Raw genomic sequence first — 27,347 nt, forward strand, 5'->3', positions numbered from 1 at the left:
TATTTTATTCTAAGATCTCTATGCATAGATGACTCTTGAATACCATAATGAAGATTGGCTACTACCAATTTCAGTCTTGTGGGTCACTGGATTTTATTTTTTTGCCTTAAGTTATCTAGAATGCAGCCTTAGGAAATACCTGCTATCACTAATCTATATTTTCTATCTTTTAAAAAGCAGCCACTGATCTCAATTGAATGCAGCTGTGAATGTAAATTGTCTAATGTTAACCAAACTGTTCTGAGTAGTCTCAAATAACATGAAGGTGCAGAGTGCAGAAGGCAATCACTAAGCTGGGTCTAATGGAAATCATGTGTGAAGCTCTAATTCAACATCATGAGTTGCCACTAAAAGTTAAATAGGACGCCGATTCAGCTTGCTGCATGCGTAAGGTGGGATCATAAAAGAGTAAGTGTACAACAGCATTCACATGAAAAATTGAAAATGAAAATGCTTTAAATGGCCACTGCATAAATAAAAACATCATAAAGCCAATGCTTTAGGGAAACAGTATCACTTAATTCAGTCTTCTCTTCAGTTGCTACTCACTCCATATAAATAATCCAGTATGTTTCAATGCTGTCATTTCTAACATTGGCTTAATCACTTTCAATAGGATATTTTATTACCAGCTTCACTAGTTCTTCCTTTTTTCTCTAGTGAGGGCACCGTAAAGCCTTCTGTAAAGGTCCTAGTACAAAACTGGGCAATCGTTCATGTTTTTCTGGTGCTGATTGTTTAATTAAATTAGCATGTGTGTAAAAACGACTATCCCAGAATTAAAAACCACCTCGTCTACCTCCTTTATCAGTTGTGTTTAACTAGTGTTTGCACACCGTCTAGTAACTGGCAGAGTGGTTTTTTCAGTTTTCCTGTTCAGTAGAGTGGAGTTTCCCTGTGCTCTGCTCAAGGTGCAGCTGAACATTATTGCACTAACAATAGCAATGCATCAGCGAGTTAAAAGATCAAGAATGAAGATGCTCAGAATAAATAAACCTAATTAATAACAGTAATACTGATTACTTATTGGCATCTGTAGGAAGAATAAGGATATAAATTAGTTGAGATTTATGCTTTTGCAATGTAAAAGTATATAAAAACTGTTTTCCAAAATCAAATCTTGCCGACTTGGAACTCATAAGTGATGCTGGGCAAGTCAGTTGGCATTTGTATACTATGTGGTCATGAACTTTCTCTTTTTCATCAAGCTACTAAAATAAGTAACAAACAGAAAATCAACTTTATACTATCAATGATAGACTTGACCCTGAAGTTAAATAGGGACTTTCCCTCTGGCTGCTAAGGACTATAAAGTATCTTGGAAGAAATACGATACTAAACAGGATTTGATGAAGTGAAAAATGTTACAGACCTTTAAAAAGTGAGATTTTTACTTTTTTTATTTGTAGAATTAGGCATATTTAAAAATAGTACCCACAGACATAGAAATCTAGTGCACAGATAACCTCTTTTCATCTGTAAGGATTGCTGTCTATTTTTAAATGTAATTTATATAATTTACTAATTTGCAAAGGTAATCTCTGCTCCCAAAACTCAGCACAGTATTTATAAATGGAAATACTACATGGCTTAGTAACTGTGCGGCAGGGATCCTCGCTGAGGCAGAGCTGAGAATTATCCCTAAGACAGGAAGCGAGGAGACGAGACAACATCCTTCCCAAGTGTTTGTTAGCATCTCCATATTTTCATGGTTGCTGAGGAAGCTCCTGAAGAAACCCTGAAGTGTGTTCATAATTCAGGTTGGATCAGAGATGGACATAGGGTAGGGGAGGTGTATGGTTATTAGAGTGTGGAGAGGAAAGGGGATGGCTGCGAAGACATTTATCATGTGGGAAGGAGTGTGGCAGGACAAGACAAGCCAGCCTCCATCAGTGGCACAGCTCTGAAGTGAAGCAGGTACTTGCATGTCCCAGTGAGCTACCCTGGAAGCAAGTGCATGTATGTCACAGAGAGTAGACGTGAGTGAGGCCATCTGTAAAAGAGCTCAAGGAACCTGGTTTGGGGCATAGATGAATCAAGGTTCTAATCTCCTTTTGGCCACTTGCTGGATATGTAACATAGGCAAAGTGCCCAGCCTCTTTGTGCCTCAGTTTCTTTGTCTGTAAAATGGGTTAATAACTGTATCTCACAGAGTTATTTTGATGCTAAAAGGAATTTAAGAGCACTGAGCATTGACATGATAAATACTACCTATTATTTTCCTTACTTGAAAGAGTGGTGTTAGACCTACAAAACTATCTTAACCCTACCATAAACTGAAGAGGGCCCAAGCAACTGTGCTATGAGCTACCACCCCACTCCAGCTTAACTGGGTGTAAAACCAAGGGAGAAGGTATATTCAGCTTTAAAATACTGCTGAAAACCATGAAGTCTAAGCATGTGGTGACCTGGGCAATATAGCGGGTATTTGTACTTGCGGCCAGAGACTCCCACACTATTGAACTTGAATCAATGGGTCAGCCTTCAATGGCAAGTTTGAGTTCCCTGAAGGATTTGCAGAAATACCTAGGAGGATTTTTCAAGGGCCATGAAATTTCTGCTCAAGCCTGTAGGGGCTTGGGGCTAATGACTTTTAGGAATTGACATCAATACAACTCTATTGTTATCCCTAGGCTGATGAAGTCATAAGTACGTAAAATGTAAAAACAAACAAAAATTAAGCACATCAAATTTTACAGATTAAAAATATATTTCCTCAATGTATTCCCTATCATCTTGAACACCCAATGACATGTTTTAATGCTTGCCAAGGCTATTAGCATATTCACAGACATAGACATGGCCATTGTTGAATATTAAAAACTGAGTTATATTGTTCACCAGGAGAAGTGTTTTGCTGCCTGTTTAATTAGAAGTGCTGCTTACTTCTCTGGCTTCTAAGGCACTGATAAGCTTTTGTCCTTTGTAAAAAGAAAATTTTAGCAAAATTTATCACTTTACTTTGTACTAATTATAAGGTGTGAGCCTGAAGATGAAAAGAAAAAAAATGGTAAGGAGGAACATGAAGTTCTCAAATCTTTAAAATGAAAATATATGTTACAAAAAAAAAAAAAAAAACAGAGGAAATTAGTGCATTGTTGAGTTTTCTGGCCTGGACTCTTTTTTTTTTTTAAGAGTGAGCCTTTTTTTCTAATGTTTGTCAAGACCATTAAATTTAACAATAGTCTTGCAAGCTAATCATTAATTCTGTAATTGTAGATACAAAAATGCTCTAGACAAATAGAAAGTGGTATCCAAGAGTATGGTGGACCTTCCAGTGAGAATGCTCCAAAGCCTTCACCTGCTTTTCATAAGAAAACTAATATTTTAAGACTATGTAATGAACAATCAGCTTGTGATCTGATTGTTTCAGGATGTTTTCTTTATAATCTAAAGGTAAAAGTCTACCTACCTAAAACTGAAAAACTCCGTTAAAAAAGCGTAATTCTAAATCCATTCAAGATAGGTAATTGTTAACCTGACATTTCACTCAGGAAGTAGGGATTTATTACTTACATTCCTGAACCTTTGTCTATATGTGCCTGTGTGTACATATCTGTGTGTTTCCATGTGAATGGTAGACAATGCTATTCTATATATGCAAAAGTGACATTATCTGACTCACTAGTGACACGCTATACCTTGGCTTACTTGGGGTAGGGGGAGGCAGTGGATTTATATGGTTTATTCATGTTCTGATGTCTATCGTGCATCTTCAAGGTAGTTGGTTGAGCGTTATGTTTTTACCAATGAAAGATTCCTCCTGGTGAAAACATCAAAGTTTGGAAATGAGGGCAAAAATACTGCAATTCAGTTTAGGTTTTTCTTCCAAAAGTAACGGTAGAAATCTTTTTGTTGAGGCTTACTTCCTGATATTTATTGTCTGTACCAAGTATAAATATAGATTTATATGCTAAGAGAGATCATTTTCACCTAAATAAAAACCCTAGAAAGTCACAGCCTCTTTTCAACTATTTCTCCCTTTCTCCACACTTTGATTAACTAGAGATCCACATTTATCCATAGCATATGTCCCCACCTAAGAATAATATCATCTGTACATGATTACTTCAGTTGTGCTCAGCTTTATATTTCTAATGGGTTTCATGACACTGAATTTAATAGAGTAAGATGGAAATATAATACCTTGAGCTGGGGAGTCCAGAGTGTACAGCAGATGTTTAACAGACTTCTGAAGTGTTCTGAAACCTTCGTTAGCTGCAACACGTGGATAAACCTTCTGCAGGACCAGCAGTGCACTAGAGTTGAAAAATAAATAAATCAGATTGTGTTTCAAGGTTTGCAGACAGAAACAAAAGGTTATTCAAGGAGAAACTGGCTACAGTATAGAAAATTATTCTTATAACATAAAAGACAAGATGCTGTTTTTGTAATTTAATTGCTTATTTGTCTGTTCATGCGCAAAATCCCAACAAAATATTCTTGAATCAGTACAGAGCACTTTATGTTTCCAGGATTCTAAAGCCTCAGGACTCACAGGCCTTAAAAAGTAAGGGAGCAAAGTTCACATCAATTTTTTCTATTAAGACTTAAGAACCAAGTGATTAGGAAAAGCAACTTCCAATGAAAGTAAGTTTCTTTTTTAAAAAAAGTTTCTTTTTAAAAAAAAATTCAAGGGGAAAATCAAATATTAGAAATTATTTTCCTTAAATATCAAGCCCAGATAAAGGATCCAGTTTCAGGAATAATTATTATTTAAGCATTTGATAAATGTTTATTTTTTGCTAAACAGACGGTAATGTTTTGGGGGAAGAAAAATGGAGTTTGCCCTAACTGTATTCTATCCTCTAAGTGGCCCATGGTGCTACTCCAAAGGTGGCTCAAAATTAATATCTGCACTGACCAGCACTGTCCTATGATATTTACATTACCACTAAGGAGGGCAGTTTACACTGGAGATAGACAATGAGCAAATTTGCTTATGCTTGAGTTTATTCTGTATTTCCAAAAAGCAATTAGTTACTTAAGAAATCCCATTTTATCTCCTTATATTCATTTGTTCTTTTTTAGAGAAATGTCGCTATTGCGTAAGCATGTCTGAATTTCACAAATACTGTGATTTATTTCAATAATCAAGGCTGAGTCAAGGCTTTAATTAACTTGAGTAGTAACTAGAACAACAGATTTTATTAACAATTTGCCATTTTGAAGTTACATGTAGTACAAATTAGCTAATAGTTTTTCACTGTCAAGTGTCTTAGTAAACTGAAAGCTTTCTCTAGCAATAGATAGAGTATGTGTGTATACTTTCGTGGTATTTTATGAAGTTTTGGGAATTTAAAAAATTTAGATTAAGATCATTTTAATTTTGGCCCCCTAGGTATGAATGAAAGCTGTGTAGAGGGCTAAATTTTGAGCGCCTTCCAGGTAGTTTCTAGTATAACGTAAGGATATACACATAGATATGTGTTTGTTTACGTAAACACACATAAATGTATGTATGCATATGTACATATTTTTTAACTTAATTCTCTAATAATTTCATGAAGTCAATTTTATTTGCACTGTTTTGCAGATGGGAAAACTAAAGTTCAAAAAAGTTAAATAACTTACAGAAGTTTATCCAGTTAGTAAAAAGGAGAGCTGAGGTGGGATCTGTCTAATTTCAAAGTGCATGTTCTTGCTACTCTGCGCATTGCCTCTGGCTCAGAAACTTTGCCCCAACATGCAGGAAAGGAGGGCAGGACATTTCTGCACAGAGCCCACAGGCATTCTTTACTAATTAGCCCAGCTATGTTCCAAACATTTAGCCATAGAGGCATGGCTGTATTTTTTTCATCTCTGCTCTGTATACATGACAGTTGATCCCTCAGGCATTTTTATGTCTGTTCCAGAATCTTCTGGTTCTGACACTGGGTTATTTCTGAACCCTGGCAACCATGGAGACCAGTTAAAGGGTCTCAGGTCATAGACCTTGGCCAGCCTTCTCCCAGCCTAGACCTCTGCCTAACTCACCTGATCTATTGTCTCAAAGTAACCCCTACAAAGACTGAACACTTGACAATCTCATTAAAACAGTCAGAATTATTGTTAGTAATATTATTAACAACAACCTAAAATAGTGTCCCCAGCTAGATTCCAAGAACCAGGGCTGAAACAGAAACAGAATTTGGCACACAGATTCACACTGAAAAACTTATAAAGGATATGCTTCAGGAAGCAGGAAAGTATTTTCCAGAAGGAACATCTGACAAGCAAAAAGAGTAGTGAGCAAAGAAACTGGCAAACACATGGAGGAATTTGAGCAGTTGATTGACAGCCATTCATGCACCTTAGAATCCTCTGGGTAAGATTCTGAATCACAAAATCTCTTTTTATAAAAACTATCTTTCCTTAGAAGGCAACTTGTGGCATCATTTGTATCTACTGTTTAACTTCATAAGAAGCTGCCACACTGTTTTTCAAATGGTTGTATTATTTTACAATGTGTGAGAGTTTCAGTTGTTCTTGTCAACACTTGGGATTATCCATGTTTTAAACTTTCACCCATTCTAGTGAGTGTGAAGTGATATCTTGTTTGTGGTCTGAATATTATTTTGACTCTTTTCATTGCCATATATTCAAACAATTTCCTTCTTTAATTGATTCACCTGTTTGCTTTCTAAGACAGAATATAAGCAGGAGGAAAATGATCAAGTGTCACAATTCTGGGTGAGTGAAAATTTCCCTAAAAGCTTCAATGAGGACCAATTAGAGAACCAAACTTTTTAATTTCTTGCTCCTTCTGCACTTCAGTTATAGTGTGTCATTGCGGAAGGAGCATAGGACTTGGGTTCAAATTCCTTTAGTTCAGGTACTGGCTTTGCCACCTCCTACTTGTTGACTCCTGGGGAAGTCATTTGACTTCCATAAGGGTTTGTTTCTTCTTCTGTAAAATGCAAATCTATTGTCTCAACCTCAAAGCACTGTTGTGAGAATTAAATGAGATTAGTGTGCCAACACGGGGCCTTATCATAAGCTCGCAGAGGTGTTCAAAAGTGAGCACAATCTCTTAGGAAGATCTAGACTTTTAAAATAGAATACACCGTGCTATTAAAGCATATTAGAGAGGAAGCCTGGGTTCTAGAGTTAGAAAACACATGTTCAAACCCTTTTAGATGCATGATCAGCAAACATTTAAATTTTTATAACCCTGTTACCTCATTTATAAAATAAATAATGTTTGTTTTAAGATTCTAAGTGATAATATATATAAACGGCCCAGAAAAGAGCCTGGCATGATGCTGGCACTTAATAATTTCATTGCTGATGCAGTAGTTGTTGTTCTCTTTTAAAGCACATTTTCAAATTAGCTAGACAGGACAGTCAAAACCTAAGTACTGATCATTAAACTCCAAATACCAGCCATGCCCAGATTGCTTTTATGAGAAAAGCAGCTTTTAAAGGGGTTTCTCCTGCAAAAATCTTTGTGATATATATGCCAAACAAAGCCAACCCAAAACTCAGGCTTAGTAAGGTCATTTATAAGCTGGCTGCACATGAGGGAGCCAACACTCTTGAGGTGGCTTGGAGCAAAAAGTTCACAGGGGTTGTTTCATATTGGATGGTACCAAACAAAACCCACTGAGATATTTTATTCTTAGGCAGTTTAAATGCTAAATGCACCTGAATGAGCCTGAGCCACTGTTGCACTCTATATTTGGTCCTGCTATACACCTCGTTCTCAGAAGCCTTGGGATGCCAAGTGACAACACAACTCTTAGGATTAGTGTTCCTCCTGCCTTCATTACGGGCACTTGGAGAACGCTGATGACCAACCACAGTATGTTTTTCTTCTTAGCTTAACCAGTACACTCACCTTCATTGCTAAAATCTGCAAAAAGGTGCTGAAGAATTATTTGCTCTGTGCTTAAATGACCTACCTAATCATAATCCTCACAGGTAACATTAAGAAAAAGACTTCTTTGTGAACAATAATACTCCACTTAATTCTTACATTTTCTTACCTGTTTGCCTTTCGAAGAACATCAAATAGATTGCTGAGTGATGTGTCATTCTGAAACACATTTGGAAAACTCGAGAGAAGCTGCCACACAGCTGTCTGCTCTTGCACTTGTGAGAAGAAGGATAGCACTTTGACTATTTCCTGAAACACCATCTTCTGATTGTTGGGGTCACTTGATAGCTTAAAAAAAAAAAAAACCACAAACAGTAAAATGAGACTTTAACATTTGTAATCACATGGTTTACTGTCTTTGAAATATCAAAAAATCTAGATTTTTCACATAAGCAATACTTTCAGATCTTCACTCAGTTTGAAGCCATCTTTTACTTGGAAAAACTGCAACCATATCTAATGTCTTAATTACATCTTAAACATAATTGGATTTTTTCCGATAGTTCCAGAAATTGGCATATTTATTTATTTAGAAATTGGCATCTTTAAAGTTTGGTTAACAAAGGTGTACTTACATAAAACATTCTAATTATGTATTTGAAAATTAAAATTAGTTTCCTAAAATAAAATTAGCTTCTGAGTAATGTTTTTCTTTTTCCTTAGGACCTTAAAATTTAGGAGTTGCAGACATATCTTCCCCATATCCATTACTAGACCGTATATGATTTGGGTGGAGAACCGTTAAAACGAATATATAGGAAGATAGAGATATGGATATATAATACAGATATATTCAGAATATATATAATATATATTTTGTGTGGGAATATATATATATGAAAATGTTTACTATTATGATTACACATACTTAGTGAAATAAAATATTTCCAAAGTTATGTTGCAATGTCAGGAACTTTATAATAAATGACTTAGAGTGAATAAATCTATGTAATAGTCACACTCTGTACTATAAACAAGTAACAAGAACCATGACTTTTGCTTTTACTCTGCATCATAGAATTCAGCTAGTACTTTCAGAGGTAACATATTTTCTTTATTATATTCCCACGCAAAGCAATTTTCTTGATAAGCTCATTCACACTAATCAAGTTGAGCTTTCGATCTATGTTAATTCAATGTCTTTCATGCTAAGAATACAATTTTGAACAATGTATTTTTGACCATACATTCTATACTACGTAACTGCCAAGTTTGTTAAGAAAGGATTTTAAGTGCTTTACATTGGATTGGGGTTATTATAACAGTGTCTCTAATCCAGTTCATTTGGAAAACTTAGATTAATAAAGGGTAATTTAAGTATTCTGTACTTAAAAAAAATTACAGTAAAATTCAGAGAATCAAGAAGGGGCTGGCTGGCTGGTTAGCTCAGTTGGTTAGAGCATGGCCTTATAACACCAAGGTCAAGGGTTCACTTCCCTATACCAGCCAGTCTCCAAAAAAATAAAAAAATAAGGTGAGGCAGGGAATATTAGAAGTGGACATGTTTCATGTATTACTGCCTATAAAACTTCAATAGAATTCTGAATATTTTTTGTAATCTTTCATTGTACATAGGGTTTCATTAAATGTACATTATTGGTGTCATTTTCACCATTGTTATTTAGGACTAGCATATACAAATGGTCATTAGCACTCTACAGTGGAATGTTCTTGGTTCTAATGTGTAATATTTTGGGGAAGGGGATATATTGTATCATCAAAATTCAGCTTTTTGAATTAAGTTTGAGGTCAGTGAGAAAAATAAAAAGACACTACTCATTATTTTAACTTCCAATAATTACATGGCTCTGATATCTTAATTATTAAACCTGAATTACATCCTGAGTAGCCTCGCTTAAAGATCTCAGAGTAAGCAGTCAATCTGTATTCACCATAGAGCAGACGTATTTCAACTACAAAGGTGTGTCTACATTAACTATAATGTAATATTTTTGGTTCAGCATTGAAATCATTTCAATCCTGAACTTTTAAATGATACATAGACTTTACTTAAGGTTAAACATTGTGTGCAAATAAAGAATACATGTCAAAAGTGAGCATATATTCCACTCAGCATTTCCCAGTCCATCTGCTACAGACTTGCTCATTGACTCATGTTGAGTCACTCTGTGGATCCAAAAATGGAAATTGTACACCTCCTTCTATTGTTTATGAGAGATTGATGAGATTAAAAGATTTACACTCACCTGAGAGAACTGTTTTTCTAGTTCTTGGAGAGAAGACTCTAAAAGGGTCATGTTGGAAAGGCAAAATTTGTTAAAAACATTTTTTCCTAGAATGGTCCAAGAGAAGGCATAATCTGCAATGTACCCTGGATAGCTCTCACACAGTTCTCTTCGTATATCTTCTGAAGTCGAATTTTGCTTTAACAGCTAAAAACATGTGTGAAAGAGTGGGATAAAAACGTTAGTAAATGTAACTGTTAAAACATTCTAGTCTTCAAGGAAACTGACCTGTCTTCACAATAGCATTTTAAGATTCTGCATTATCGCAACTATTAAAAAAACAATAAAATACATTGAGTTTACCCATGAGAATTTGTGAATATGTGAATGAAAGAGAATGTGTAAATGTGGTATATTCTTGCCATTGTTATGACTTAAATTATTTATATATGATTTGTGTAGCTGAACTCATTTACTGTCTCTGGCCAGAGAAACTAAATGCACCATATCTTTTCTGACAAAAATCTTCACACATAAAAATTTTATTCATTTTTCCTGGGCACTGAAGTTGCAGAAAGTCAGGTGCCCTAACTCTTTGTGATGCTTCATGGGAAACTGGTCATGATCTTTGGAGGACTTCCAAAAGAAATATCTTAAATGTCTATTCTTAGGACCAACAGTGTTTATTTATGGAAGTGAACAAAGATGGATTATGTTTTATTTGAAAACAGTTCTTTCATTTAAGTCATATACAGAAATTAAAAAGGAAAACATATATATAAACATGTAAAAGTAAGTATGACTACTAAAAGCAATAATTGGAAATCATTTTCCTAATCAAATCATTATAATCCCCTTACATACTCAGATATCGTAGTGCAGACCTGTCACAGGTGCAGTGCTATTTTCACCTAAAATGTAGATCCCATTCACTGTTATTAAGTTGTTTAGGTATTTCCAGAGCCAATTATCTTTAGTTGTAATATAACTAAAAACTCTAGTGTTATCTTTAGTTGTAATATAACTCAAACCTCTGTTGTTTACTCTATCAAAGTAACTCTTTTGTAAGACATATTTCTTAAGTTTGTGAAAGGTCCTTCCTAATAATTAAGTCTTGTAACACTGTGAGGTTAGGACCAACTTTATCCTTCTCTTAAGTTTACATTACAAAATCTACACTCTGCCTTCCAGTGACTCAACTTCTAAATGTAATGGAGCAAGACAAGATCCACTTATCCAGGATGTACTGTAAGTGCTAGGTCTTCTAGTCATTCATCCATATCTCTTTTCTAACATTACACATAAACTCACCCCAAAATGATTTCTCTACTCATTCTTGCAGGGGTTGCAGAAAGCAATAAAGAGAAAGAAAGAGGAATCAGAGAGATTGCTGACACAGGCATCAATATGTCATCGTAATTTTTACATCCCTTCCCTGGCTCCAACTACTCTAAAAATATGTATCTATACATAGAAAATTCATTTTTGGCTTATTTCCCCTGGATATATGGCTCTGTGCTGCCTCACAAAATTTTGAAATTTCATTCTATATGAGAAAGAGAACTTGGGAGTTTTCAATACAATAAAGTGGCATTTTTGAGACTAGCATTGCTATTCTAGGTGTTAAGAATTTATCTGATCCAATGCAAGACTGTTTGCTTCTAGAAACCAATATGGAAAGAACAGAATGGAATAGAATGACTGTCCCTTGTTTACACACAGACATGATTGGCGGAGGCATTAGATTGGAATTAACTGGGCATATTGGGAGCCTTCCTATGACAGACAGGGAGCTTCTGAGACCTCAAATATTATATAAACTAGACTTTCAACATCTAGGGAAAGATGAATGGGAAAGTATTACATTTTGGCCAACACAGTCAGAGATGCCTTGATGGGAGATTGGTGTCTTTTTCTGGCGTCCATTTTCGTGTTGTCCTTTGGCTTATTTATATAACCCAGTTTATGGTGAGTTTCCTCAGTTACATAGAATGTTAATTTAAGGGTAACTAACACAGACATATTAAGCTACAGTGGTTATGGCTAGTGGAATATGAATAAAGGTTAGAGACAAGTCATATGATTTAGATGGAAGAAATATCTACTATATGAGACATGGACATATTAAAAACGCTTGTGGGGGTATGAGTGAGATGGGGGAGAGGGAGAGAGATAGAAAATAGTCTCTCTAATGCAAAGTTTTGAAAGTGATCTCTACCTCATTTCTGAAGAACACATAAAGCAGGACTCAAATCCCTGCAGGGACCAGCCAAATAACTTAAATGTATGAATCTGTCTGGATGAAAGATTATAAGAAGGAGAGGGGATTGTTGTTAATGGGAGAGTTCCTGTTCTGACTAAAGACATTTAAATTCATTTTCTTAAAATCCCTGTATACAACACACACTTTTAGCTCACAGGCTGCTAGTTCACACCTCTGATAGAAACACTGTTTATTACTTGCAATCTGAAATCACTTAAAGTGGCTGATCACTAGGAAAGCCATGGATAAGTTCCCTAAAACAGTCTAAGGAAAAGGATTTTTCTACTTTGGAGTGATATTTTCCATAGCTCTAATTTTTCCAAAGACATCATTGGTATGGATGACGCAGCAAGTTCGAATAGTGTTATAGCTTCATTTGGTCTTGTATTTCTTCCCTGCTTCAGAAAATTAAAAGATCACATATAATGCCACCCTGTTTCTTACTAAATGAAAACCTTAAGTTCAATTAAGGAATTTAACAGGGAAGTAAATAAATATCCAAGACCTTAAAAAATTCAGAATATCTTAAAATTAAGCTGCTTGTTGAATAGCTCCTAAGAAAAGAATCTGCCTGAGATATTACTCTAAACGGGAAAGGTGCTCCAAACTTCTTGTTTGGGCAATCCTTCCATTAACTTAAGAGTCATTTGCTCAGAGTCTGGCTAGTTAGCTCACTTGGTAGAGCATGGTGCTGATAAAAGGCATTTGTTCAACCACTCTTTATTATCTGTTCATTACAAAACTGAATGAAGTTACCTTTTCCAAACCAAGGATCCGTGCAAGCACTTGACTGCCATTGAAAGTATCTGTTCCAGTACTTTCCAAATCATAACTTGGACTGGGAAATACTGTGGCTGTAATAGAAGAAAGAACAGATTAGCATTCTAAACACACACAAGAATGAGCAGGATTACATAAGAATCCAGAAATATCACTTGTGATCTCATATACCCCACAGCAGGAATGTGCTCAAATATGCCTCTTCCATGAAAGTTTCATACTGGCAAAATGGCAAATTCCATATTTTTTTCTGTTCACATAAAATTGTGATGGTTTTGGTCTGCTCTTGGTTTTTTCCCCATCATTTAGATGTCATTCGTTTTTATTCCACTTTGTGTCATTAAACTTCATCACCAATATTATTGCCCAATAAACTGAATCATTTCTGGGCAGGCCTACAGGATTTTAGGTTTCTCCACTAGCTCCACAAATCCATCATAGCCAACATCTGTTCAAAGGAGCTGCCAGTGCACATCTGGTGATAATGGTCTTTCTTTTTAATTATCCAGTTGGGATGATGAAATCTGCTTAGGATCATAAATTCTTTCCTCCCCAAAGTGGTTTCTGAATGATATTTCAGATCAAATAAATGGGATGAAACAATTAGTCCAGACTACAGTATAGTATAATTAAGTAATTCCCAAAGTGGCCACAGCTAATACTATTTATGATGTAGCAGAGTTTTCTGGGTTTGGAGCATTAGCTAGAAGAATACATTCATATAGTAGCATGGATGCTCATTATGCTAGTATGTTGACTTGTATAAATTTTTGACAGAAATACTTTATCCTCACAGCAAAGAATCTTAATATTCAAAGATACCAGTAACTCATCATCAATAAGGCCTAAACTTTATTTTAGTGCCCATGGGGCTGAAAAACTTGCCATCTAATTTCTGTAGACCAAGGCAATACATTTGTGAGATGACGAGCCAGAGTGAGAAACATAATCTGTGGCTACCAAGCAAAGCCAAGCCTACTGGATCCTTAACACCATGAACTTATTTCTACTGTGCTTTAACCTCCTCAGCCAAATACCTACAGATCATTCACAACAGTACAGAAACTCCTCAAAACCATTCACCAACTTGCTCCTACCACACTAACACGGGACTGTGTTCACCTGGTCCTTCAACTTGTATTGGGAGGCTATTTAATATCATATGGTCTTAAATATTCCATGGCACTTTTAAAGAAACTCCTCTTTTTCTCAGAGCACCAATCATATTCTAATATACAAGAATCTTTGTTTTGTTACTGATATATCCCCAGTCCCTAGGACAGTGCCTACATGATAGCCAGCACCCAATAAATATTTGTCAAATGAAGGTAAAACAGTTCTGCTATTTCCAGAGGTTTTTCTCAATTTGTGGCTTCTAATCAGTGTTTCTCAAGTCCAGCTGCATCAAAATCACTTGTTTTTAAACTTCTCTGAACATGTACATTTGAGAGCTACTGGCCTATATGTGAAACAAGTGCACAATCACATTAAAATCTGTGACACTGAGATTTTAAGTGGGAGGAAGAAGCTTATAGCTGAAAGACCACTGACCTAGAAGTTGTTCTAATACCTGCTCTGCTGTAGCACCTAATCTTATTGGGCCTTATATTCTTCATCTGTAAAATGGAAAGTTTGGATAAATCTTTGAGATTCTTTCCAATAATATTTATTACTGGGATTTCTAAGCATCCCAGCACCATCTAATTGCAGACAACGAAAGAGTCCAGAGTCAGTTCCAGGAAACTGCAATTCTCAGCATGCAGGCTTTTGCTGCAATCAGATATTTCATTAAGAACTTAATTTCTAATTATTCTCAAGAACTTTGCATAATTGTACTGCCACACTCAGGCAACCATGAGGTACATTTAGATCTCTTAGGGATTTTCTAAGCATTCTGTGTTTGTTTGAAAAGTTTAGAGTATACACCTTTTAAAGATCGACCTTTACTCTTCCAAAAGGCTTGTTCTGAACTCTACAGAAGAGACGAAGCTTACCCAGCGATGTGTGCCTTCTTTCTGGAAGTTGGGTGCTGTGGAGTGATAAATTGCTGTCCTTCTCCACGTTCGATGACTTTCTCAAAATTTCGCTGGAGAAGAAAAAGTAAGAACTCTATAACTTCTCCCACATTAATTTCAGTTAGTTATAGCAATGTATTATGTGGCAGATTCCAGGGCTCTCTGAGGACTTTCGAGTTTTTAATATACTTTCTAAGATTTTAATGTCAGAATTCACCTAACCATACACCAATGAATAGACAAGGTCTCCTACAAGGTAAGTTTTTAAACAGAGAAAATGGCCTGGATGAGATTTAAAGTAGTCATTTTTACTTTAAAAAATGTAGAAAGGAAAATTACTTTAAAAAGGAATTAGAGCCAAATATTGAAAGTATTTGTGATGTATTATTTCCTTCTAAAAAGTTGATGGATCCCAAATAGATGAGAGTCCAAGGGTACTCTGAGGACTGAAACAAAGATCTGCTTATTTGTCAACACTGAAAGAAAAGCAAGTTTTCTAGGTTAAATTATAGATAGCATTTTGAAGATTTTCAAAGTTGAGTACTTGTAAGACAGGTTCAAGAAAGAAGGAAAAGAACATTTATTGACTATCTAGTATGTGCCAGAAACTGTGGTCAGTGTCATCACAGGGGGTGTCAGGTGTAAAAGGAATAACATTAAAACAGATTTTTAATTGCACTGAATGCGTCAATGCAGTAATAATAGCATTGTGATACCAGGAATCCCCACACAATATGCTCACACTAGCTTTTGGAAGAAAACATTATTAAACTTTCCCACAATTTAGTAACTCTCTTTTTTAAAAATGCACTTCCTGTTTAGCTTATGAGTAAAATGGAGATAATTACATTTTCTTGAAAACTGGATGTACCTAAAATTAAGTACCTAAAATAAATGTATATATTTCAAAAATGAAATCAGTCCAAATACCTGGATATGAATAATTTTTAGAATTCCAAAAAGTTGGTGAATTTCATGTAGTTGTTCATAAAAAAAGCTTAATTAAGGTACATAAACATGAATATAAAAAGGTAATGGAAAAGCAATAAATTCTGCTTACTACTGTGGTTCAATCTGATTTGTTTTAGAAACAAGATCCAAACCCTGGTTCCTGGGTGTTTTGTGATTTATTGCTGGAAAATGAAAAAGAGGTGATATTTGCTTTTGTTCCCTAGTGTTTTTCCAATATTCTCTATAAAATGTACTGGTTGCTCCTGCATTGTTAATATATATGTGAATTATTCATGACCAAGACTGTGCTTCCCTAAATCTTTTTACATTCCTTATGCTGACTATTTGGATGGGAAAACTGCTCAGATAAAAATAACAACTGGCCTCAACCTTTTCTCCTCTCTCAAAAAGAAGTTTTTGAAAGTTTTCGAAAGTCGGTTTTACTTTTCTTTTTCGTGACATTTTTTAGTTCAGCTTGAAATACTATAAGAAACACTACTGAATATCAATACATTTTGAAATAAAGGGAAAAAGTGCCTTCATAAAAATTTTAAGGACTATGGACAACCACAAAAACCAAAGGGAGGATGACAAAGACCAAAATGAGCACCGAAGGAGCAGGAGAAAACAGACTGAATAATAAATGGGAGTGAGGAAGGAAAAAGGCAGACGAGGCAGTAGGAAATGAAGGAAGCATGGTCTGGCAGAAGCGAAGCTTGCACCTGCTCCACAGAGGACACTTTATCCATCTTCCCACGTTCGGATAAGAGCCCAGCATTACTCCTACAAATGTTCTTTAAATGCTAGGGAAAGTCAAGCTCATTCCCTTCCCAGCTCCGCAGGCTTGAGTTTGATCAAAGGTAAAATGACTACTCTCAGGCAAGAACCATAGAGGCTCCCTTCCTAACAGCACCTTGCCTTGACCGGGAAGTGCCCATGGATACGTAGCTGCCCTCAGCCTTTTATGCAGCCTTGCTGTGCCTTTTTGTGGAAGTGAGAGCTTAGGATATCATATGTGCTCTGCTATTCCTCTTCCTGAAAATTCTTCCATTTTATTTTGCACTTACAAAGTGTGATGTGAGGGGACGCGTCCACTACCATTGCACAACAAAACTGTTTTCTTTAACCTTTGAAAATGGAAACCACAAAATACATGTACAACAGAGAGTAAGCAGGTAAAAAGGTGAATTAAGGTTATAAGTTGAAATACAGCTTACTTCCTCCAAACAGAGGTAATTAATCCCATTAACTCCCTATTAAATTATTAAAGAAAGGCAAGTAGGTAGCCAGTCTTACCATGAGTTAACAGCATGAGTCAATGGCATTCTCTGAACTTTCTAATAAGCACAATCATGCTTATAGACAAAGCACACTATATGCTTCTTGGAGTGATGGGTAAGAAACAGTACCCTTTCCGTTATTTCACACAGTCATTTTATACATATTTTATATACATGTGTACCCATTCCCACCACTTCTCCATTCTAGGCTGTGACATCTTTAGGAGCAGGTACCACATCTCCATCCTTATATTCCCAACATATAGCACAGTACTGGACCATAAGATCTGATGGCTGGAGTGTGGACAAAAGTGCTTTGGAGTTAGAAAATATCTTTGGAATTTCGGCTCTGTCTTTTCCTAAAAGATCTCAGCCATTGTCTCTCTTATCTGTAAACTAGGAATGGCAACACCTACTTTGAAACGTTGTTGTGAGTATGATATAAGATGTATGTACTGAGCATCTGTCTGGTTCCTGTCATCATAGGCACTCGCCAATTATTAGCTCTTTGTCAAAAAAATTTTGGTGCAGACACTATGTTCATCATCAGTATGGAGCTGAAGGCCTATTCTTATACATCTATGCTCCAGATGTAATCCCTTTAGATACTAGAACCTTCAAAAACTCTGGATTCCAAATGGATGGCTGTACCCCATTATTTTATAGATCTGGAACCTGCAAGTATTAGCTGGTGAAGTGGTATGAGGCAGAGGACTTCACCCAAGTTTTTATAACCCCTTCTTCATTTTATGAGTTTCTTTATTTCTTTATCTATTTATGAGAGGAATTTTTCATCTGTAATAATGATTAATTTTCCTCTTTTTAGACTGTAAGATTCTTGAGAAAAGTCTACAGCATACTGTTTTGGTGGATGGTAGGATGTATAGCACCTGACAAGCACTGAATACTTGATGATACAGGATATCACTCGGAACAACCTATAGCTAAGAAGGCTTCTTTTCAAAATGGCTTCATCCTGCTCTTCACCGCTGCATACCTGATTCTGCAAAGGTCCTCGGAAGAGGAAACACACAAGGATGGCACCCAAAACACAAGCGTACAATCTTACAATGTACCTACCATATTCATTCACTAACCCAACATTGATTCATTTCCCACTACATGTAATGTAATGGGCAAGTCAAATAAGAAAACCAGGGATTGCAATACATTAATGGGAATAGCTAAGTAAGGACAGGCACAGGGACAATGTGAACACATAACAGGGGCCCCTAAATCAGAATTCTCATTTGTATCTCTTACAGAGCACAATCCTGAGAATCACAGTCTTATTTTTTTAATTCTTTAAAAAAATTTTTTTGTTTTAGTTAATTAATTAATTAACGTATTTATTTTTATTGAAACGTGGTTGATTGTACATATCTGTGAGGTACAGAGCTGGATATCAATATCTGTGTGCAATATGTGATGCTTAAATCAGGATAACTAGTATATTCAGCATTATACAATGCAAACATTTTTTACAGCCCTTTACCAATTCCTACTTTATCCCCCTCTCCCTTTCCCAGCTCTGATAAACTCAGTTTTATTCTCTCTTTTTGAAAGTTCTAAGTATTATTACAATCACAATCTCAAATCAAGCCTCTTTCCATCTTAAAAACTTTCCTTCACCCTTTCGTTAGACAGGTGGTTCTAAAATGGGAGAAATTTTGACCTTCTCCCCAGGGGACATTTGGCAAAGTCTAGAGACATTTTTGGTTGTCACAACTGTGTGGGGGTGCTACTGGCATCTAGTGGGTAGAGGCCAGGGATGCTGCTAAATATCCTATAATGTACAAAACAACAAAGAATTATCTGGCCCTAAGTTTCAGTACTATCAAGGTTGGGAAACTGCACTAGACTGTGACAGATAGTAGAATTGTTCAGTGATAACTCATTCCCGTTCTTACTCCCCAGGACCAACTCAGGAGACCTAAAAATCTTATTCGGGAGTTCTAAACAGTTCTGAGGAAGTCTCATAGAATCTATCTCATACTGGATATCTCTGGGAAAACTTTATGCAAAGCATTATGCAAAACTTAGGTGTCCCATGAATTGGCATGTAGGCCCATCTGATTCCAGAAAATTCAACCCTGAGAGTGAGCCAAGAAAGCCTGAATCAAATCACCAAGTGGTCTGTGGCATCATTTAATTAACTTTTATTGGACCCAGCTGCATGTACAGTACCAAGGAGATGGCTAAGGGCCTCTCCTGTAAAACGCTGAAGACAGACTCTGCCTCGATGGCATTTATAGGGCTCTATTTTAGAGTGGAATTCAATAAGGGAAACATCTGGGATTTAAGAGTTCCATCATGCTGGGAGGAAAACTAAACACAGAATAGATTTTACTTCTTCTCAGATATGTCTACCAATAGCTACATTAGGGAAATGTCACATTTATATATATCACTGTAATGGTAGAATTTATGCACTTAGACTGGGTGTTTTTCCTGTGAGGAGGAAAGACTACCTGTATGAGTGATATCCACGTGTGCCATGGTAAATGTTGTTTCTAAAAGGAATTTCTACCAGGAAAGGGACATATGGCAAATCCTGGAAAGAAAATTCTGACATTCCTTTTTGTCTCTAAGAGTTAGTAAAATTTTTATAATTTTTTTTCTCTTTTCCACAGAATTGCAATGATATGGGTGTGTAGTGACACCTGGAAAGATGTAAGATGTGTTGTAAACCTAGTTCCCTTCAATGATTTGACATAGCTGTCCTTCCTAGCTATCCCCAAGCAGGTCACTCACAGGATAATTTTAATTGTCTTAGTTTTTGTCACGTATTTTATCCTGACCTTCATTCCTTAAGGGTCATCCATGCTTCAGATATGGACGCCTGCCCACGTTCAAAACATATCTTTCTTCTAGGCAGCCCAGTTACAATCTCACGATCAATATCAGTTAAGACGTTAAGATTTAGAAATGCCTTAATATGTTGCCTTGTCCTAGGGTTTTTTATATTCTTAGGAAGGACTTTGGAGTTGTAACATATAACCTAGACTAACACAGTTTTAAAAGTTTATTGTGTCTGTGTGTGTGTGTGTGAATTTTTTTTTTTTTTTTTTTTTGAATTTTACTTCTCAGGCCAGCCCCATGGCTCATTTGGGAGAGTGCGGCGCTGGTAGCGCCGAGGCCATGAGTTCGGATCCTATATAGGAATGGCCAGTGCGCTCACTGGCTGAGCGTGGTGCAGACAACACTGTTCTGAAGGTTGCAATCCCCTTACCGGTCAGGGAAAAAAAAAAAATTTTACTTCTCAAAATACATTGTACTTGACTGACTGTGGTGGGCAGATGAAGAAATGTTTTAGCAGATGGATGTGTGTCAGGAACATGTAGAATGGGGGAAGGTGACAACATCACAGTATATTTCAGATGATACTGTACAGATCATGCTCTGCCTAGCCATGAAACAGGAAGGTTAATTTGGCAACAATACAAGAAAATTTGAAATTTCTCTGTCATGGTCAGTAGCAAAGAAATCTGCCTATTCCTTGAACATGACTCCATCCGTTTTTCTCTTTCTCTGAGTTCTGGAATTCTTTCTCCAAGGCCTATCTCAAATACACCCTCCTCTGTTCTGGGAACCACCACCCTATCTGTCCTTAATGATCTCACCCTTTAAGGCCACTAGGAGAAATCTCCTGATGTCTCCCTACCCAAACCTAGCTCCACTCCAGTTATGTACCCAACAGTAAGATCTGAATTCCTCAGGCAGAAACAATGTCTTACGGTTCCTATGTACCCATTGTCCACGTGTTATCTAATGTTCCAGTGAGCCCAAGAAAATATTCATCACATTTACCACGTTTATACAGTAATTTACCTGTCTCTCTTTCTGACAAATTATATGCTGTATAGGGCAGGGAATGTGCCTTATTCATTTCTATATCTACAGTGACTTGCCCAGTCTCCAGCACATTGTACATATCACACACGCTTACTGAATGAATGAACAGTTTGCCTGCATGGCAGTTGAGACATTCTTCCACTTTGGTTTTTTTGTTTTGTTTTGTTTTGTTTTATTTTGATAAATGAAATTTTAACCTTTCTTTTTATACTAATTCTAGATAAAATGGTTACTAAATGGTTATAGTCTGAAATTAATACAATATGAGACTATACATCCTATCTCATCTTTATGTCAAATGAGGACAAATATCTTTTCTACTTCTACTTGCCTTACATTCCCAATAATACATTTAGGTCAGTTTCTAAACTCATCTGTATCTTTCAATTTTAAACAGAGACTTTGGCACTTCAAAATTATCCCAGAATGAAATCTGATTAGCTATTTTTCATGGTGTGTAGGAGCCATACAATAGAGCAGAGGTATGAGTCTAGAAACCCTGGGTTATGGATGAGTGTTAACAGAAATAGGGAGCCTATCTGTAGAGGCAGTTCCCCCACAGGACCTGCAGGAATGCTGAATCGCTTCACCACATAATGACCTTGTGAGCTCTGGGAGATGATCTTTGCCATTCTCCAGCTGTGTGAGCAATGGCACGGCCAAGAGCTCCCACTGTTCTGATATATTCATAGAGGCAGTGTAGGGAAGAAGGAAAAGGGTAGAATCTGTGATGTGTGATCATCTGTTGCGCAAATGAGCAAGAAAACCGTAAATGTAATTGCTTCTTTTTTCAGACAGCTAGTTAGAGTTGATGCTGAGCATAGTGTTGGACTTTTGAAAAAGCATCTCATCCTGAAGTTAGTGCCTAGAGGTGTATGAATTTAATAATAGAAGGCAGGCGCCAAATGCAAAATCACATCAAAATATTGGGCGACTGGCCAGCAAGAAGTGACTGCAGTGTGGTCGTGTCTTTCAGAAAAGCATTCTATTAGAAGAAATATGGCGGCCCTCTTTTGATGAGGCCAAAAACAGCATTTCTTTCTTCACTTACAGAACAGAAAAGGAAAACTGTTTTGTTTCTCAATGAGGCTATGCTTCTGGAATTGACTTTCACCAAAGAGAAGCAATTTAGTGGCATGGTTTGCCGGATAACCACGAGCCAGTTTCATTTCATGGTGATATATAAGGCATAAAAGTTAATAGCATGGTGGGAAATATCATTAATGCAATTTTTTTATTGTACATAATTTTCTAAATTAAGCTCCATTTACTTAGTAGTTTAAGGAAAATACTGAATATACAGCAATATATAACTTGAGCTAGACAAACTACCTGGAGTGTTAGAATAAACCTAAGAAAAGCAAACATGATCAGCTATCTAGAAAATAATCAACAAATGATAAAATAAACCTGGATTTTAATCCTATTTCCAAAATCAACTCAATATCTCATCTCATGAAACCCCATGAGTTTGGTACTCTATAATATTACTTAGAAAAATACTCCTTTGGGGGGAGTATTTTTTATTTACATACTTCTTAGATATTGTTAACTATTTCCCTCAGAGTTAGTTCTTCATGGGGAAAAAAAAGTATAAAGAATAGAGCCCAAGGTGGAACAGTAATCCAATCCATAAGTGATGGATATTACTTTTTCCCATATCTCTTCTAATGCTTGGTCACAAAATGTGTCTCAAGTAAACCTTTTTATAAAGATGCCTCTGTTTACCCCAGCTGAAAGCTCTCTTTCTACTTTTAAGTGTGGCATTCCTCTGGCATTCTTCATTGCACTATCTCCTGTGATCATTTTTTACTTCATATTTTCCCTCCCCCGCAGAACATCAGCATAAATCCTGCCTAATTTATCACTCACATTGGGACATATAGACCATCCACGCGCGAATGACCAGGAATGCCATTCCTCCTCGCATCTCACCTTTGCACTCATCAGCCAAGAGGGCACAGGCTCTGGCTGGCATTGGTCTCTTTACAGAAATACACACTAGTTCTTGTTGAGATAATGCTTGTATACGCCTAGAGCATGCTATTCTCATGGACAATATGTCATGTCATTCCCCTGTTTCAAAGTTTCCAATGGCTTCTCAGACTAAAAATGCAATGCAAACCCCTTTACCTTTTCCATCATCATTGATTCTGCATGCTCTGTCTCGTCTCTTCCTTTTCAACATGTCCCCTGACACTTACATCATCCCTTACTATGTTTCTGCCATATTAGCTGACTTTCTGCTTCTTTACATGGTCGGGTTTGTCCCCACTTCATGATCCTTTACTGGTTCTCTGCCTGGAACACTCTTTCCAGATGTTCATATGCAGCTTCTGGTTTCTCCTTGTCCTTGTTGCTCTCTACCCAAATGTCACCTTCTAGCAGAGACCTTCTCTTGACACTCTAGTAAATTCCTCCCTTTCAACTTCTACCTCTTAACCTGCTCTATTTTCTCACTAGCACCCTTATTATTTTATAATTATGCTATTATTTATTTGATTGTTCATTTTATTGTGTGCCCTTCCATTTGAATGCAAGTAACAAAAGGGTAGAGAATTTGTCTTATTTGTGTCTGTATCACAGTGTCTGGAATGGCGCCAGGCACATAGAAGTTTCTTAGTCACTGTTTCTTAAATGAATGAATGAATAAACGAACATCAGACTGTTTTAAGCATCAAGCCTAATGAACTTATTGAAACAACAAAACCAGTGCAATTAGCAACCCAACAATTGGAAGCCACTTGTGTCTCAAGTGGCTTCCAATGACAATTCTTGATATCTCTATATTTTATGCTAAGTAGCTTCCAGTGACTTTCTCTTAAACTATCACCCATATTATTTGATGTTCAAAGTCATGATGATGATGCTAAAGGAGAAACTACACTACATGTCAAGAAATTTAATATTAAAGTTTAGGAACAAAATATCTCTCATTAGAGGTAAGTATAATCTTTTCTTGAGAGACTTTTTAAAAAAATCTCTAACAGAATTATCTCATGCTTGATTCAAGATTATAATATTGTTTTTGGTTCTACAGACAGGTAGGTTCCTGAGAGTCTCTTTAGGTTTAGAATGCCAGGAAGGGAAACTGAGGTTGTAAATGGTCAGGTTGTACATGGTCTAATTTCCCTACCTTCATTCTTTAGCCACTTCCCACACCATAAATTAGGGCACACATTAACGTCATTTAAAGGTTGTTGTTCGGTTATGTATACTTCCAACTTTATTACTTTGAATTTTGAGACTCTTAATTTCCTTATTTGTACTTCTTGGACTTTATTATATCTAGAAGTACCACCTAAGGTAACATAAATAGGTCATTATTCCAGGAGATGACGCCCCTGACAAGTACTTATGCTTGTGATTGAGGCTTAGGGCAACGTGCCACTGACAATTTGAGGAGGGATAGAGAATCTCTGAGCGAAATAAAGGGAGAATGGCCCTGGCCACTTGTCTTAAAATTTGAGTAATTCTCCCAAAGTATATTATGCTCAATCTCACATAAACATGGTGATTCCAGCTTGTACCTACCTTGCTCATTCATATTTACATCATCGCATTTGTAGACACAGAAAATGAAGTTGTGCAGCTAGCCTAGGATGGCTTCCTGGTTATCTCATAAGGCAACAAGATTTGATTTCTCAGAACAACTGAAAACACTTGAGAAGTACCCCCACCTGTCTTTAAATAGAGCATCATCGATCCCTTTCCTACGAAGCAGATCTTGTGGTCCGTAGGGTGTGTCTTTGCATTTGGAGTCTGTGTCACAGAGCAGGGTTTGCAGGAACGGGAAGAATCCTGTACTAGGAAGGTTTCGAGGTGCGAGGTAACCTGAAATTCAGAAACAATAATCACATCACTATGACATGTTTTCCTGGGAAGGGAAAGAAGTGCAGGAACTCTGTTTTGGGAAGTTACCTTCTGGACTATGACTGTCTGGGTCATCCAAACTAGCGCTACCTCTCTGACTAACACTGACCACGGAGCAGGAGCAGGCTTGCAGCATGTTTCGCTTAACTTCGTTTTTCTGGATTTCCTAATACTTGTATGTATCAAAAGATTTAAAAATGCCCGTTGCCCTGAGAATTCCTCTTCCTGGGACTTATTACAAGGAGATACTTAAAGATAGTTTCAGGAATGTTTGCTAGAGTGTTTTAAAAAGAAATCACAGTGTAACCATATGATGAAACATATGCAGCCAATAAAAATGTTGTCAATTAATATGGAAAATGCTTATAATATATCATTAAAAAGAATAGGTTAGAAAACGCTATGGAAAAATAGTCCCAATATATAAACATATGTGTACGAACAATCTAAAAGGTTATTATACCACCAAAAGTTTATTGATGGCTTTTTTTCTGGGTAGTATATTTCACATGATTTTTATTTACTTCCTTTTGACTGTATATTACCTTTTTTTTCACAATGTACATGTCTTCTTTAGTAATCAGGTGAGAGTGAATGCAGCTAATCTTTCAGGAATTAGGAAATATTTTTGGTCTCCTCAAAATTTAGCATTTTGGGGAGTATCTTGGGAGATAGTCTGTACTTTCTGCTCAATTTTTCTGTAAACCAAAAACTGCTATAAAAATAAAGTCTATTAATTAAAAATCTTTTTAACATTTTAATTATTCTAGCTATACAACTTTTTTCCCTAGTTTTTTCACCACAGTACATGCTGTGAATGAATAGCAGGCTTTCCTCAAAATTAAAGTCATAGAAAACAAGAACTGTGACAGTAAAGGGTTTTGTCAGCCTCACCTTAACATTTGCTTCATACGTGTGATTATGGCATACGCATGAGTCAGGACAATAAGCAAGCTGTGAAATACAAATCCTTTCACCGTTAGGTTTGATATTAAATCACTAGATTCTTCTCTTTGGGGTAATATGGAGACAACAAACTTTTTTAAAAGTCAGGTTTAAGAGCTATGAGGGAAATTCTAGACAGAAGCCTAAAAAGCAAAACTTTAATTTCCTCATGGATCTGTTAAAGAGTGTCAATACAGTTTTGTTTACATTTTAAAGAGAAAGAAGAATAGTAAAAAAAAAAAAAAAAAAAAGATGGTTAGAGCAATAGGGCTATGCATTAATACACTAGCAGAGAGATTAATAAACAGACATTTTATCCAAATAACTTAAATACAGATCCGCATAAGGAAAGAGAACTGGAAATAAAAGGGAAGGGGCAATAGGAATGTTGGCCAGAAGAAAAGTAAAGAGGGAAATGAAAGAGAGAAATTGGAAAATGCTATACTGCCAACTTTGAAGATGAAGAAAGGAGGAAAAAAGCCAAGGAGTGCTACAGCCTCTAGAAGCTAGAAAAGGCAGGAAAATAGATTCTCACCTAGAACATCCAAAAAAGAATGCAACCGTGCCGACACCTTGATTTTTAGCCCACTGAGACTAAATTCTAGACTTCTGACCTCCACAGCTATAAAATAATGTTTGCATTGCTTTTAAGGCACTAAGCGTGAGGTAATTTTTTATAGCAGCCATAAGAAAATAGCACAGAAACAAATACCAGTATGAATGACAGTTTTGAAAACTCAGAAGAAATTGGAGAGAGCTTAGGCCCGTCAAACTCTTCACTAGGAGCTTCTAAGCAGCTCCTCTCTCTGACACCAGAAAGACTGGTGCTTCTCCTAATGTTAAACCCAAGTGAAGATTGCAGCAAACCAACAATAATTCCTATCAGTGTTTTCACTGCAGTGCAATTCCCTGAATAAGCTAGAGAGTAGCAGTCAGATTAGCTTTTACCTATTAGCTTTTCACATCGTCCCTCTACGACAAAATTCTGCCACAGTGAACTGCATAGCATAATGCATGGGATACCATAGATGCTTAATAAATCAGTGTTATTGCTGTTGCAACAGGTCCTGAGAAGCAAGACCTTTGCAATTCTGTAGAAGAAATTCACTAGTAATGGAAATCCACCCTGTTACACAGATCCCAACTGTAACTGCTCACTCAGGCTGTGGGTCTGCAAATGCACTTGTTTCTACTCTATTTCAAATACATGCAGTGGGTTCACTTGAATGGAAGATGGACAGAAGGGCAACAGAAAAGATAACCAGATGACTCTTCTGCTCTATGCCACTTAGCATGATGGTGTGGCTGAGTCAGGCTGTGTGGAAAATAACGGAAGCTCAA

The 27,347-nt window shown here is 36.5% G+C and overlaps 1 protein-coding gene across 1 annotated transcript in view; it reads right to left on the bottom strand.

Moving 5' to 3' along the window:
* Positions 1-27,347, bottom strand: part of ABCA12 (ATP binding cassette subfamily A member 12) — a 157,094-nt gene that overhangs the window by 82,924 nt on the left and 46,823 nt on the right. The window contains exons 3-8 of the mRNA XM_063101417.1: positions 24,869-25,022; positions 15,082-15,173; positions 13,064-13,161; positions 10,066-10,251; positions 7,968-8,146; positions 4,147-4,259 (exon numbers count right to left, since the gene is read on the bottom strand). Of these exons, the coding sequence (XP_062957487.1) occupies positions 4,147-4,259; positions 7,968-8,146; positions 10,066-10,251; positions 13,064-13,161; positions 15,082-15,173; positions 24,869-25,022 (822 nt within the window). The remainder of the gene's footprint in view (positions 1-4,146; positions 4,260-7,967; positions 8,147-10,065; positions 10,252-13,063; positions 13,162-15,081; positions 15,174-24,868; positions 25,023-27,347) is intronic.

Source organism: Cynocephalus volans, chromosome 1 (genome assembly GCF_027409185.1).
Source record: "Cynocephalus volans isolate mCynVol1 chromosome 1, mCynVol1.pri, whole genome shotgun sequence".
Lineage (NCBI taxonomy): Eukaryota > Metazoa > Chordata > Mammalia > Dermoptera > Cynocephalidae > Cynocephalus > Cynocephalus volans.